Source organism: Primulina tabacum, chromosome 11, assembly GCF_025594145.1.
Source record: "Primulina tabacum isolate GXHZ01 chromosome 11, ASM2559414v2, whole genome shotgun sequence".
Lineage (NCBI taxonomy): Eukaryota > Viridiplantae > Streptophyta > Magnoliopsida > Lamiales > Gesneriaceae > Primulina > Primulina tabacum.
The window spans coordinates 2,319,467-2,334,726 of NC_134560.1; the positions used below are offsets into that span (position 1 = coordinate 2,319,467).

The following is a 15,260-nucleotide window of genomic DNA, read 5'->3' on the forward strand; positions in this document are numbered from 1 at the left end:
GCCCGAACCATTTCAAACTGTCGAGATCGGATGCTGCTTATGCATCTAATATTCGAAACGTTTATTGAAACACAGCAAAAGCTATGTAAACTTTGGTGAATATTTAGTCAGCGGTATACAGCTTCTAATTCTAAGCAAATAGCCAAACAGGCATTCCAGAGGAATAACCCCTGCAAATAACAGAATTTCGACGAGGAGGATTTGTTCTACGCATATTCATCCTCCCCCACTTAACTAATGATCATTCTTCTTTTTCTCTTTGGAGAACAAGCCATCGCCCGCATTTTTATTTGAATCAGACTGATCTTCGCTAAGTTCCTGCAAATGAATTGATTTACAGAACATGAAATGTAGGAATCCCTGGCTTAGAAATGCTCTGAATTTTTGGGGCATTGAAGTGGAGAATGCCGACTACTGAACTTCATCAATGCAGAAAAACTCACCCACAGGAAACAAAACAAAGACAAACTAGAGTATAAAAGCCACTAACCTGAGTTTCCTCAGTGGAGATATCTCCATTGCTAGCATCACTACCATTCCTGAAGCCTCTCGTTTGATTCCTTTCGTTTAATTTATCCTCATTCATCAACTTTTCAACGCTTTCTGTGTCCCCCTTTTGGATTGGAACGATCTGCAGCCCGAAAGATGAAGACATCTACCCAATTCTTAACCAAACTCAAAATGAAAAACGAAAGTGCGCATGGAAAAACCCACATACCGGAGTGTATCGGAAGCGGCGTTTCCGGGTTTCATCAGCTGCGGTAGACAGTGGGGTCCAGCGGCAAAGGAGGAGCGGAGGCCCGTCGTTACAGTTTTTCCCACTGGTGTTCGTGGGACGAGAGCTGACCCACTGCTTCTTCCACTTTCTCACAGGACCGCTGAACACCGGCGTCGCAGAGCTGGAACCGTACCTTGAAGACGCCCGGCTCTGTCTCGAACCAAAACCTTCCATTTCTTCTCTCGTTTCTGCCCCTGCTCCTTCGATTTTGGAGTTCCAATTAATGAGGTGGGTCCTTTGAGTTGTGTACTGGTTGAAGTAATGGGAACAGGTTTAAAGCAGAAGCAGATGGTCTGGCGGCAGAAAAGGAGACATCTTTCATGACACCTTACTTTATGGTTGTCGCTTTTGAGGTTCCACCGTTCCGTACGTATAGTTGCTAATCGTCGATTAGCCATTTAAAATTATGAATTTCTTGAACTAATATCTGGTCTTCTCATCTTTTTGAGAACCAAAAGGCCACTGATTATAGCGACGTCGTTTAAGTTCAAAGAAAATATATAATCTTCCCCCGTCTGCAAAACCATTTACAATCCATCTGTGCGCCTCCAAGAAAATTGGCCACTCCGACAATGGAGTTCGGCAGCTCTGCTACTGCAACACTCCATTCTTTTCATCAAAACCCGCTGCTGCCGTCTTTTTTCCTTCTACTCGTTCACTTCCCATTGTTCGTTATATTAAGCCCTTCAAGGGAGTTTTCCAGTCCTCATTCACTACGTTGCCCCACCGATTCGTTCATCCCAAGTTTTTACCCTGTGAAAAAAGTAGTTTCCCGTTTTGTAGCGTCCGCAGCTCCGGCTGCTGTCGATAATTCCGTTGCTGATAAGCTTCCCGCTGATATTCAATCAAGTTGCAATCTGGATATATCAGCCACTACAATTGAGCAAGATTAGTCAACTCCTAAAACTATACCATCTGCAGAGAGTAAAGGTTTGCTTCAAATACTTGTGTGACTTTGTTTGGTCGTTACATCTGTCATCCTGATCTCCGTGTTCTTACTAAAATCACGTGTTCATCCATTATTAGTTGTTGGTTACAGTTTTTGTGATACCTTAAGAGTATTACAGTTTGCTTGTAGCAGAATCAGTGGAAGGATATGAACAGGAAATAAAACAGATTTGTTTATAGGCTTGGAACTTTACGTTAATAACATCAAACTTGAGTGCCTTCTAAAAATTATGATTCATGGTCATGAAATATAATTTTAACCTTGTGGATCATGCATAAACGGAAAAGTAGAAACAAAGTCTTATATTTGTGACTTTTGAGTTTATTAGTAGTATGTCAGTTGTTTACTTGAGAATATATGCCTCTCTTTTTCAGAGTTTCAGTTTGATACAGAAGATGGAGATAGAGTTCTTCGAAATTTTTTTGACTCATCTACTGGGATGAAACGTGGTGAAACAAAGTAATTTCCATATGTATTTCCTGATTCCTGGAAGCAGGGAGATCTTCATGGAGTTTGTGCTCAATTCACGGTTTGTTCCTTCTTATTCTAATAGAGACCATTTTAAGATTGTTTATTGTGCTCTGAAGCAAGATTTGTATAAGGCCCTGACATGTGTATGAAAGCATTCTGAGCCATTTTATGTTTTATCTATTTTGTAATGAATTTTGTTACTTTTCACAAAAGAAAAGCTAATTATTGTAATTATTTTTATTTTGGTAATAACTGTTATGAGCCTGAGTATCTTCGCACATAGTCCAGTACTCCACTTCAATATACCAATTTCGAGGATTCTGTTTCTTCGTATTGAATTTGGGAGCATCTTGGCATTTAATTCTTGATTTGAGTTACTTTTTCAATAATTGTTTCTGCATTGGTAAGTTAACATGTACTATTAATCTTGCCTCTACTCAACATAGCCGATTTGTAGTTTTAGACATCTGTAATTCTATATCTAGTTGAGACATTCCTGTTTGTGATGACACGGATGGTTTATAGTTGCTATAGATTTTATAGTTAATTAGTTATGGTAAATAAACTGTTCTCGAGAAATTAGTATGACCTTGATGCCTCATTCTGTTTAAGGTAGAATGCAAGGAACTGTTCTACTGATATTTATCTGAACTTAACGACGCTCTTGCTGATAAAATTCTGAATAGATGCACAACCATTGAGGAGGCAAGTTGTTATGCCTAAAATTAGTATGATAAAAAGTGAATTTTTACTCGATTCGTTAATCTCCATCTCAACGATCTTACTGGAGATTTTTCTGCAGGTGAAGAGAATTGTGTTGCAAAAATTTCTTGAATTGGAACAAGCAACTGATAATGTTATTCTGGACCAACTACACAATGTATTGCCATTAACGTCTGAAAAATTTCTATTTCGGAGTCGTTTTGATGTATTTATTTCCTTGTGTATCTTGGATTGGCATCCAAACCCTCTTCTTTTTGGCTTTCAAGAAACCTTTTCTTCTGTTTATTTCGACTAAATATCGATACGTTGTCTCTTAAATTTTTTTAGATGGTTGAATTAGAAATTCCTCCATCTTTGTTTGAAGAACAAGGAAGACAACTGTATGGAGCTCAACTCTTACAAATTCAGGTAAATGATTGCCCTTCCTGAAGTGGGATTTTTCTCTCTTCAGAGAATCGATACTCATGATGGGTTTCTTGATTAGACAAATAGAAAACTTGATGAACAGCAGTTGGCATCTCTATGGAGTCCAAAGGCAGTGAAGAACTTCCTCGAAAACATTAGAGAAAATATAACGAGTATTATAAAGCAGAATCTAGCTGTTGGCGACCTATTCAAGCGTGGAAAATCTGCAGGTGGATTTTTATAGCCTTCTTAAATCATAACATTCTTTTGAAAACCCAATTTACTCACGTGCAGTCTAAGGTTCTCTGTTCCTCCCAATTGCTTTTTTCCTACATTGTTTATGGTCAATCAGCTTAAGTTTTTTCTGAAGCAACACATTAGTTCTTTGAATACTAGTAGTCAGTGTTCAAGCTATATGCTTTTGAATTTGATGCAGATATTAACCAACGACCTGGTGAAGGAAATTGAGAATTCGACTGCCAAATTCAAACAGCAAAACCAAGAATATGACTGAGGAGCGCGTTAAAGCACAGGTGATAAAAGTTGAATCTTTATGACATGAATCAACATTTTCTTTAGCGTGCTCTTACGTTATCTTGCTTAGGTACAAGAGGTACTTAAGGGAGCCGAAGTGCTAGAATGGCTAAGAGATCGAGCTGATATTCGGTACATAACCAAGTAACAACATTTTGCCATGCAGGATCTGTGTTTGCTGAATCTGTTCCAGAGAAATGATTCCCTAATTTGTGAACATGACCATGATTATCTGCTGGAATCCACGAAGAGTTCAACGCCACGCAACAAAAGATAAACTAATAACAATATTTGTATTTAGCATAAAGGACTATGGTTTCACAATTCAAAACTGTACTTTTCTACACAGTTAGAAGATGCTGCTTACAATGTTGAGTTTCAACTGTATGTAAGATTTTATCATATTCGTCTGTAAAAGAAATTAGAATTTTTGAATAAACAAAGAATCGTATGCGGGAGATCAAGTTAAAGGAAACATAGCGTCTACAATTTCAAGAATTCCCAGATAGCTGTTCTTCGAATAGTTGACCAAGCATATGATACAGTCTTCCCTGCTCCTCGAAGCTGAGGTTTCTTGTTATCTGCAAATAGAGTGATTTCAAGAATGTGATATGATTTTGTGTTGTAGAATTAATTTAGAGAAATTTATTGTCCATTAATTAGTTCGAATGATAATTACTGACCTGATCCAATATCATATCTACTGAATTGATCTGAGTGAAGATGAAGGATTGAAAATAAATGTAAGCAAATATAGCCATGACCATCTGCGTAACATGCAGAATGCTTGTTAGCATTTATCACAGGACAAACAAATAGGTATTATGTTTTGGCAGAAGCAAGCACACGGATACCATATCAAGTACTCGGGAAGTTCGATCAGCGTACCTGGCAATCCATTCGATCAGTAAAACCACCATGCCCTGGAATACTGTCTCCAAAATCCTGAAAAAATTGGGATTTTGTTGTCAGGACGAATGATCGTTACTGATACAATCCTAGTTCAGATATTGAAATTATACACACCTTGATCTTGAACGCTCTCTTCAAACCGCTAGCAAAAAATCCTCCAAAGGGTGCTATAATTGATGCAAACAAGCCTAAGCATAAAGCATGCCACTGCACTGGCATGACCGATATTCCCTTCCAAGGGAACTGAGATTCATCATAAACAAAACACAAAATCCATTTTAAGAATGCTTACCATGATTTTGAAACACGAACGTTCACATGCATGCCAAATTTTGTTTTCACCGCATTTCACATCATATCTGTATTGCTAAGTTAAAGCTGTCGAACGTTACAATGTGGCTTCAGAAGTTCTGTTATCTCACCCATTGAGGTATCCAAAGAGGAAACGAATAATACTCTGACTTGAAAAGCTGCCCAGGATCACAATCAAGCCAACCAGTTGATAGATCCTGCAGTTATAATTGAGAAACAGAATTCCATGATATGATTTGGTTTGTCATAATCTTTCCCATAACAAAAGTTACCTTTCTTGGACATGTCATCCACGGAAAACTTCCCAAAATATTTGCAAGCTGTAAGAAACATATGTTAAATTTCTAAAAATATATACACCGTTTAGACATATTTAACAACAGTAGGCATGCTATCTAAAATTTATACACGATTTAACCAGAAATTTCGACCGAACAAGTCAAATTGGATTAAAATATTTACCAGAAATGCAGAAATTATGGTAGCGATAGATGCTCCAATAAATCCCTCCCATGTCTTCTTCGGGGATAGTTTGATTAATGGTGTTCTACCAAAGAAGAAGCCAAAAAAATATGCAGCTACATCATTGATTGCTATGAGGGAGGCCGGAAGAATAAACCTGTGTGGTTTCATAAGAATAGCAAAAAATTATATAAAAATAAGAGGAAAATATGGCATGCAATTCTGATGTCAAAAGGATCAGGGAACATCAAATGTTTGAAGTTCAACGGCAAACCCTTGTAATAGCACAAAAACCCCGAATTGATATCTACTTACCAGAATATTCCTTCGAAAATATTTGCGACAGTGAATGAGGACTGCGTAAAGACCACTATAAGAATCATGTGCGTCCATGCATACTGACCAAACTGATACTTGTACATCTTCTTTTTCAGAGTAAGAATGAACCACATCATTCCTGTAACTCATTTTGGGTTAATGTCCAACTCTCAACATAATAGCATTTGCGTAAGGAAACATAACAACATAAACCAATTGATTCTGATTCTTAAAAATGAATGCTCCAGAGTGCAACATGAAGCTTGTGAATGGAACTGAAAAAATTTGTATTGATCTTATTGAAAAGCTCCAGATTTTACGGACCTGCAATGTAAAGAAAATAACAAATGACCATCTGATACTTGATTAGGCCATTCACAAGTCTGTGGAAGAATTTATCTGGAGTTACAGTATTAACAAGTTGTTGACTGAGAATTCGCCCATAAACATAAAGCATTGCCGTAAAGAAAAAATACCTGCACAGTATAGAACATTTAAATCTGAGAAAAACAGAAAATTTATCTGTGAAAAATGCTGTGTACTGAGTTGTGTTGGGCCTTTCTTACCAATTAACGAGCCAAAATCCTGGAAGCCTCTTATCTTCATGAACTCTTCTACGTAAATGGAAAAGTTCTGATACCATGAATATTTGGACGACGACAACCATTGCACAAATATAAAGATGGCCCAAATACAGAATAAGTATGACTCCCCCAAGCATCCATAAAGATGAATAGGTTCGAATCCACATGGCTCTGTACTTGGTTTGATCATCAAGCAAGTGGCTTCCATTTAATTTGCTTATGTCTTCGGAAAAAGTCTGCCATAAGAGAATTACATTTTCTTATGTGTAAAACCATGCACTTTAAGTTGGAAGGCATTCGTTCATCTCTGCAAATTTACTTGCATCACGTGCATGGTTACTATCTCATAAAAATATGTAGTGATCCCAATAAAGAAATCTGTCATTAAGATCACATCATTCCAATAAACTTGCATGTGATGACTACAAACGATATATGCAAGAAAATGTAATAATCAATGAGTTAAGAATATAGTGGTATTTCCCTTCATTCAGAATCATTTCAACACAATTCAAGAATGGACGTTGTGTACTTGCTACTCACCTCTTGTGAGTGTGAACGTCTACGTTGACGAACTCTACTGGTCGGTGTTGATGGTAAGGTCTGACCATGTTCCTTCTGCATCTTTTGTAATTTACTCCACCTTTAAATACGTTCCCGAGAACATATGAAAGGCCCCTGCAGTAATACATCTAAAAGAATGTGACAATATGAAAATGTAGAAAACAGAACATCAAGAATTGGAACCCAAGATTAAGACTATTACAGTAAAAATAAACTCTAGCTGCAGTCAGATAATAATGATAAAGCGCAAATTAAAAATAAATTTTAGCTGCAGTCACATTGTGCATAGTACTGTTAGTTTTATAAAATAACGAGTCATGTAATAGAACCTCAACCTTGGCTGGAATTTTATTCGACAACCTAAATTCTCCTGCCATTGAGTTAAACGTTATTTTGTGACGTCAAACTAATTTCATTAAGAATTGAAGCTTTTGGTATCCTCCATGATCTGATCCACATACATTTATTGAGACTGCAATGTTTTAAACACATATATTCCAATAATCCCCAGAAAAGCAGCGATTACAGGATAATTAAGGAGACAGGAACGACAAATGAGCAATCAACGAGAAACATGTGAAGGATTTTGTTAATTTATGATCACGTCACACATCGATTTGTGACATAAGTTCCACCAACCAACAAAAATCACGTGGAGGAAACGAAATTTACGAGGAAAAATATACCTCTCGCAGAAGAATGCTTGCAATTTGCTCCACAGTGAATCTGATAGAAAGAACCTCCTAAAACTGAGATTAAAAATGAGTAATGCAGATGCAATTTGTGTTTCAGAACTCAAAATGGAGAAACGAGTCTGGTTTCCAGATCAAGTTGTTGGCGGAAAAAGCGGGAACGGCTCAGGATGATAAGAATACGACACGTGGATTATATTTCTTTTTCTTTATTTGTTTCTTAAAATCCAATAATAATTTATCATGTAGCATGAAATGTAACATCAACATATAATGGTCACGTGACTAATAAAAATTCAAGTTAATTATTAATATAACCGTGAATGTTACGACTATTGGTATTGAGGATTTTTCGACTGTTAAGAGTATTATTTTTTATTGTGAATATTGATAGGATTGACATGTCTCACGAAGATCTGTGAGATCATTTCACTAGAGATCTACTCTTTTCATATATGCTAAAAGAGAGTTTGCTGTGTAATTGATTATCTAAGCCAAGTATTTAATGAATTTGAGAGAAATTTTAAAGAAAACCAATCATTTCAATTCGATAATATTTTTATAAATGATTTAAAATACATTCGATATTTGACATTTAAATTCATATATATATTTGTCGATGATTTGGAGCTCATTTGATATCAAAATCCTAAGTCCGTGACGAAATCTTGATTTCGAGATTCAATTATACCAATTTCACTCCTCCACTAAAAATAATAATATCTATTACTATATATATACGTAGTGGTTATCACGGTGCGATTTTGCAGGTTTTTTATATAAAAAATAAATCAAATTGTCATATACGATCGATTAGTATTTTAAAAAAATAATATCGGTTTTATATATATAATTAATTTTATGATTTTGAGTGGTCCAGGCGGTTGCAGTCGGTTTGTTGTATTTTTAATGAAAAATATTATAACATATATTCGAATTGATTCGAAAACAATAACAATATAATGTCTTTCAAATATAAAATATAGTTCAAATCGTATAAAGATAAGACAATAATCAAGATTCAAAACTAAGTTAATAATTGAGCAACACAATACACTCACAACAAAAATGACATTTAACTATTTTATCGTTTTTTTACTTTAAAACTTCAAACAAAATATTGGTAGTAAAATAAATAAATACTCTAATAAAATATTAATATGAAAAATAATTAAGAAATAATACGAGTTTTAGTTGTGAAAAAAATTAAGATACTGTGAATGATGACTTCTCTGAAAATGATATTTGTTTACTATATAAACACTGTGGGAAGGTCTGCAATTTAAATGCCCCAAAATAAATATTTGATGTTTCTTCAAGTTCTTAATAAAATCGATCGATCGTAACGGGTTGCGAGTTGAGACTATAATTTTTTTAAAAAATTAACAAGTAAAAATTTAAACAGAACAAAAAAGGGTCGATAAAGGAATACATACTAGCTAAACCAAATAAAATCCCCACATAATACACAATCTTTAATCACTACTCGGCTAGCTAAGCTAAAGAAAGGGATGCCACTATATGAAAGAACTGAAGCTGGTCAAGCAGCTCATTTGCATGGCTCGTCGCTCGGCTCGCAACTCGAGAGAAGAGCTGCTCACTTAGCATATCTCCGATGTGGGCATCAACAAGGACACCGCTGACGCTACGGCAGCTGTTGGCGAGGGCACGACCAATCTCCGCCTCATCGTTGGGGTGGTTCACCACCAGTGGGCTCCCACCTTTAAGAACTTGGAGCTTGTTAATGCTGAAAGAGCCATCGGCTTCCACCACCTCGTTGAAATCCTCTAGACTTGGCGCGTACACGGGGATATTGAAGTTGTCACGTTTTTCGCTACTAATGAGACCCTAAAAAAAGAACGAGATTTCATTTTGAAATTTGGTGCATGTCACTGTCTAGCTTGTAATATGTGAAATTCAAATTTTGGAGTGTGACATGATTTTAAATGATAAGGTATAAAGCAAAATGATGATGCATGTCGGAGAATTGTTCCGAATCATTTTGTTATGGATAATCAATTAAATCAAGATCAGATAGATAGACACCTCTTGAACAAGATCATCCCAAGCATCCTGAAAGTGGGAGCCAAAGAGAAGGCCGGCGCCACCCTGATCGGTCGGATCGGGGCAAGTCCGGCCCAAACAAACCAAGAACATGGCCCCTCCCCTCTTCATCTCTCTGGATCTTGAGGTCAAGAAGGCTGCTAAATCGGTCTGGAATTGTTTCTTGTATGCAAACGCAGTGCTCTCATTTGCACCGTGGATGAATATCCTGCCTTTGTTGTACGCCGTCGATCTCTTGTCCAAAACCACATCAGGTACCTGCAGAAACATACATGCATTGAAGAGCAAAATTTAAATAAACAAGTAATATATATTCAGCACATAATTATTTTAGATATATATTCTTATTTTAATTAATTCCGGATATATATATTAAATTATTATAATTTCCATATGGGTAATTGAGACGACTTTTGCTTAATCCTGCAGTATAACTTGTAAAGGACGTAAAAAAAATGTAATAAGCATATACGAGTTAATTAAAGCCATGCGTCATGCATGCAATTTAATTTAGAATAATTAATTAGTTTCATATCATTTTAATCAATATATTTTAAATATTAAAACAAACCCCGCAAAAAGAAACTAATTTTAAATTTATAATATTATATATATAAATAAAAAAAATCCAAATTTAAAGTTATTTTGACATTAAACCTTATGGCAATTGTCCAACCAACTTTTGACATTTATCAAAAAGTTAAGAACTTTCGTGGTGCATCTTTAGACCCATTGAATGGATTCAGAAATGAGTAAGGATTTATATTGTATTAGAAGTTCCACAATATATATCAAGTATTTTTTAAAAAAAATAAAAAATAATATTAAGTATTATTGAAAATAGTAGGTCTTTTGTAAAACGGTCTCACAAATCTTTATCTGTGAGACGGGTCAATCCTATCGATATTCACAATAAAAAGTATTACTTTTAGCATAAAAAGTAATATTTTTTCATGGGTGACCCAAATAAGATATCCGTCTCACAAATATGACCCGTGAGACCGTTTCACACAAATTTTTACCGTTGAAAATACAAAACATATCCAAAAAATTATTTGTTTAACGAACAAATCTTTACATAGTTAAAAATAAATATTAATGTATCATATATATATATATATATATATATATATATATATATATATATTATATATCTAGAAATTTAGCACAAAGTGGAACCAATTAAATTTCACTCCAAAAAATATCGAACAAAAAAATCGTTACGTCTATGTTTTCACAATATGATATACCTGAGATAGCCAGTGCAGTGAAAATGCTGAATAGAAAACATCAACAAATTTCGCGGGGAACAGCCGCCGGTAAAAAGAGCCCGGCACTCCGGCAGCGAAGTAGGAGCGGCAGCTGTCAGAGGCTAGGCACTCCTCCATGCTCACCCCACCGTAGGGTGGGAGGAGTTGGAAGAGTGTGTTGAAGTCATTGGAAGGGAGATCGGAGAAAAACGCCGAGAACTCCGGCAGCCCATCCCCCATCTCCTCGTATCGTTTACTCATATGTTTTATGATGGCGTCTACCATGTATATCGTGTTGCTCCCACAAGAACACCCGAGGTCCGCCACCACAAAGGAGGAATCCGGCGCCGAGCTCGGCCGCACGCCGTCGAGGGTCTCTCTCAAAAGGTGTAGCATGGATCGAGCATGTTGCCCCTGTAATTCAACACAACATTATTCCACATTCATTAATTTACAAAACCTCAAAATCACATAAAAATAAAAATCACAGAATTAAACCAAACCTGAGCCTGAGAATTATTCACGTAGCTAGCTTCACCTTTTCCTCCTTTCATGCTCAACATTTTCTCAAGCTTCATGTTAGAAACAACGACGTTATCTCTCTTGGAAGCCATGTTCGATCATGTGATTACGTACAAATATAATATACATATACGTACGTACTGAAGATTTAGCTGCGAAATCTATTGAGGAATAAAAATGGCTCTGCATAGAGGTGTTATATATAGGAAAGGAGGGCATCATCGCACTTGCCTTATAATGCTGTCATATTTTCATAATATTATATATATATATACATGCAAAGACGTAAAAATATCATTACACATCTTTATAAAGACTTAATATAAAGACTAAATAATATTAAATTTACAATATATTACCAAATAAATATAATAATCCATGGTTGATTAAATAAAAGTTGATGGCAAATATATAATAAAGTGAAAAGGAGTGGATATGGGCTTCACATGCAATTCAAGAAACCCAAGATTGACGCCGGATTTCCTAATTGTTTGAATCTCTACGTCGTTTTTACGTGTTGTGTTCAACCGTGTTTATTTATGTGTTATCAATGAGATATCACTCATATATTAGATATGATGAAGTAATTAACCGATTCTATGTTTAGTCAATTATCTAAGGATATGATACATATGTGAATTTGTTTAAATTTTTAGACATCGCTCGCTCGTCTTCGAAGTTCGTTAAATCGGGTCTTAATTATGTATTATAAATGTTTGATTGTTCAAAGGAGGTGATCGTAGGACCCGTAAAATTTGGCCTGAAGAGTGAAGACCAGTGAAATGGAAATAATTAGAACCACCAGAATTGTTTCAACTCTTGAAGCTGATCCCAATTTATAGTAGCTAGTACGAAGATTTCATTCATAAATTTCCATAAAAAACGAGGTGTAAGTAAAAATAATTTAAATCTCTATTTAAAAAATATATATATGCCGCAATATTCTATTTTATAAATGTCAAATTACTCTTAACTATGGAAATATAATTAAAAATAAGCGGATTTATAACTAACTGTGGGGGCTTTTAAGGACAAAGATAAAGCAAATATGTGGGTCGAACTTTATGTGGATCCGGGCCTAACCAAACAAATTAACTACCAACGGTAAACCAATTTTCTTCGTGTTTATGTCATGATTAACAGATTAATTTTATGAGAGACAACTTTAATCCCAACAGTCCGGATCTTGGTCTTAATTATAATATATAAAGGTAGAAAGGGTAAAACTTGGAACGAGTCAACCGCCAGAGGATGCAAAGATTTCGAGTAAAAATTTGTGTGAGACGATCTCACGGGTCGTATTTTGTGAGATATGTATCTTATTTGGGTCATCCATGAAAAATAATTACTTTTTATGCTAAGACTATTACTTTTTATTGTGAATATCGGTAGTATTGACACGTATCACAGATAAAGATTCGTGAGACTGTTTCAGAAGATACGTACTCAAGATTTTGAATCTTCGTACTGTCTAACATACATTAGAATTACAAATTAATAACAGAAAATCTCTAATTTCTGTTCACACTTGCTTCCTATGTTAGGAACAGAAAAATACAAGAAATAACAAATTAAAAACAGAAGATCTCTAATTTCCATTGATAAATTCTTCGATCAAATCAACTGTATGAGCATTAGTTTTAGGAGTAGGTCTCTTGTGAGACGGTCTCACGAATCTTTATCTGTGAGACGAGTCAATTCTACCGAAATTCACAATAAAAAGTAATACTCTTAGCATAAAAAGTAACACTTTTTCATAAATGATTCAAATAAAAGATCTGTCTCACAAAATACGACCCGTGAGACCGACTCACAAAAGTTTTTGCCTAGTTTTAGATGCTATCAACTGCTTTAATCCTATTTGCGCAATCGCTTAATTAGTGGGATATGATGAAGGAAATTTTGAGGAGAACCTAGCTAAGAGTAGCCTTTGGCACAATTAAAGAAAGATCATTAGGATCATTAATTAAATGATTATGTGTTCGTCTAAATTAAAGAGTAATCAATCCCAGAAATCAAGGTTTAATCTTCAACCAACAGAACTAGATAATTTAATTTTTCGAATGGACAGCATTTGGAATTTAGCAGACAATCCAGAGAAAAGAACTCTAAAAAAATTGACCAAATCAATATTATTGTCCTTGTAAGATTTGTGCAATGTCGGGGTGAAAGATGGATGGATAAGGACCAGTGAAAACATCTTCGTAAAATATATAAACAAAAAATACTGATTTTTTTCTTTGTCTTTTTTTTTTTATTTTTGGTTGTTGAATATGGACGGAATTCAAAAGTAAACTTTGGTCAAACACAACAATTATTTCTAAGTTAGCTATCATTGTGCTCAAAGTTTGTCTTGGTTTCTTTTTCTTTTGGTTTAGGAGAGAAGTGGGGTCAATTAGAGTTTAAAAAATTACTCTTTTATAAAATAATAATAATATTATTATTATTATTATTATTATTATTATTATTATTATTATTATTACTACTATTATCTTTTGGTAATTTCAAGAATCATCGATTCAAGAAATAGTATTCAAGCACAAAGTTTTCAATTTTAACAATTTTTAGTTTTTTATACGTCGCAAACACTTTGAAATTTGAATTTTATATACTTTAAACCTTTTATTAATGATAATTCCTAAGCTAGCATTAATGGTTCATAAGATGATGAATAATTAAGTGAATGAGAGTTAGTATATCATGTAGGTTATGTAAGGAACACATTTCCTCTTATTATTGATATTTTTTAAGCTTCGGTTGTGCGTTCAACAGGCAAAAACACAGACATGTCAACTAAATGAGGCACAATAAAATTCAACCTCAACGACTTATTGAACTAATTCACTAATTACTATAAATATACATCATCACCCCATGTTATGCCATTTTCAAAAACAAAACTTGTACACGAAAGTTTGATCTTCTGTTTTGTTTTTTTCAAAAAAATATATATTAAAGGCATAGTTTGGTACACATGATAGGATAAACATGTGATATATAATATAAGGATAAGTTAAGGATAAATAAGATGTAGGATATTATATTTAATGTTTGGTATGATTTTAATAAGAGTGATTAAATTTATATATTAGATTGTAATGACAAAATTAACCTTATCATAATAACTTTTATAATTTCAAAGTTGTTGCTTGAGTTCATATTTTTTGCTTGCATGATTTATTTATTTTTACCTAATTTTATATGTTATATAATATGATAATTGAGCCCTTGATTTTGTGAGTCAAGTCAAATATCAATTTTTAAGGTTAATCGAGTGATACTAATAATTTTATTGATATTTATAAAATTTATTTATATAATTATCTCGAATACATTTATATAATTATCATATTATATAATATATAAAAATAAATAAAAATATTTATTTCATTTTAATTTCTACATATTAGCATAGATTTATAAAAATCATTTATAAATTGAGGGCAATTAAGTCATTTGTAGTGTATTTTATCATTAAATTAAAATTATCACACCTAATAGAAGGGACATTTTATCCTTCTAAAAAATTATTTATCAAGAGCCCATAATATTATCGTGGGCTTTTTAAAAATGTACCAAACATGAGATAAGGAGGATTATTTATCAATCTCTCTCTTATCTCATGTACCAAACTATGACTCAGTATAATTAGTCTTTGATTGAGCTAACGGGATCCCGAGGCAATTAAAGTCGTCATAACATGGTCTTGAAGTCGTTATA

The 15,260-nt window shown here is 34.2% G+C and overlaps 3 protein-coding genes and 1 pseudogene across 4 annotated transcripts; 1 reads left to right on the forward strand and 3 right to left on the reverse strand.

Moving 5' to 3' along the window:
• Window positions 1–37: 37 nt before the first annotated feature.
• LOC142517851 (uncharacterized) lies at window positions 38–1,150 on the reverse strand. Its single transcript, XM_075620337.1, has 3 exons — window positions 719–1,150; window positions 491–631; window positions 38–318 (listed from the first exon to the last, which is right to left on the reverse strand). The coding sequence occupies exons 1-3, from the start codon at window positions 950–952 to the stop codon at window positions 235–237; spliced, it is 459 nt and encodes a 152-aa protein (XP_075476452.1). The 5' UTR covers window positions 953–1,150; the 3' UTR covers window positions 38–234.
• A 186-nt stretch (window positions 1,151–1,336) lies between these two features.
• On the forward strand, window positions 1,337–4,118 carry LOC142517850 (trigger factor-like protein TIG, Chloroplastic; annotated as a pseudogene).
• A 93-nt stretch (window positions 4,119–4,211) lies between these two features.
• LOC142517848 (phosphatidate cytidylyltransferase 3-like) lies at window positions 4,212–7,825 on the reverse strand. Of its 2 annotated transcripts, none has more exons than XM_075620335.1 (12): window positions 7,699–7,825; window positions 6,992–7,126; window positions 6,431–6,684; window positions 6,189–6,263; window positions 5,862–6,003; window positions 5,547–5,703; window positions 5,357–5,404; window positions 5,195–5,281; window positions 4,887–5,015; window positions 4,749–4,805; window positions 4,544–4,627; window positions 4,212–4,441 (listed from the first exon to the last, which is right to left on the reverse strand). In XM_075620335.1, the coding sequence occupies exons 3-12, from the start codon at window positions 6,654–6,656 to the stop codon at window positions 4,352–4,354; spliced, it is 1,095 nt and encodes a 364-aa protein (XP_075476450.1). In that variant the 5' UTR covers window positions 6,657–6,684; window positions 6,992–7,126; window positions 7,699–7,825; the 3' UTR covers window positions 4,212–4,351. The 2 variants fall into 2 exon arrangements, with proteins under 2 accessions (XP_075476450.1, XP_075476449.1); XM_075620334.1 differs by having other exon boundaries at window positions 6,189–6,340.
• A 1,237-nt stretch (window positions 7,826–9,062) lies between these two features.
• Window positions 9,063–11,724, reverse strand: LOC142518350 (indole-3-acetate O-methyltransferase 1-like). Its single transcript, XM_075621106.1, has 4 exons — window positions 11,522–11,724; window positions 11,019–11,432; window positions 9,751–10,026; window positions 9,063–9,552 (listed from the first exon to the last, which is right to left on the reverse strand). The coding sequence occupies exons 1-4, from the start codon at window positions 11,630–11,632 to the stop codon at window positions 9,199–9,201; spliced, it is 1,155 nt and encodes a 384-aa protein (XP_075477221.1). The 5' UTR covers window positions 11,633–11,724; the 3' UTR covers window positions 9,063–9,198.
• Window positions 11,725–15,260: the final 3,536 nt, after the last annotated feature.

Bases quoted from the DNA above. Each gene is read 5' to 3' on its own strand.
- LOC142518350 (XM_075621106.1), bottom strand. From the start codon at position 11,632: ATGGCTTCCAAGAGAGATAACGTCGTTGTTTCTAACATGAAGCTTGAG. The intron at 11,433-11,521 runs GTTTGGTTTAAT...GTTGAATTACAG, and splicing joins TGAATAATTCTCAGGCTCAG to GGGCAACATGCTCGATCCAT. The intron at 9,553-9,750 runs GTGTCTATCTAT...TTCTTTTTTTAG, and splicing joins GGGATGATCTTGTTCAAGAG to GGTCTCATTAGTAGCGAAAA.
- LOC142517848 (XM_075620334.1), bottom strand. From the start codon at position 7,072: ATGCAGAAGGAACATGGTCAGACCTTACCATCAACACCGACCAGTAGA. The intron at 5,704-5,861 runs GTAAGTAGATAT...GAAACCACACAG, and splicing joins ATTTTCGAAGGAATATTCTG to GTTTATTCTTCCGGCCTCCC. The intron at 4,806-4,886 runs GTGTGTATAATT...CAATTTTTTCAG, and splicing joins AGAGAGCGTTCAAGATCAAG to GATTTTGGAGACAGTATTCC.
- LOC142517851 (XM_075620337.1), bottom strand. From the start codon at position 952: ATGGAAGGTTTTGGTTCGAGACAGAGCCGGGCGTCTTCAAGGTACGGT. The intron at 632-718 runs GTATGTGGGTTT...TTCGGGCTGCAG, and splicing joins GCCGCTTCCGATACACTCCG to ATCGTTCCAATCCAAAAGGG. The intron at 319-490 runs GTTAGTGGCTTT...ATTCATTTGCAG, and splicing joins TCTCCACTGAGGAAACTCAG to GAACTTAGCGAAGATCAGTC.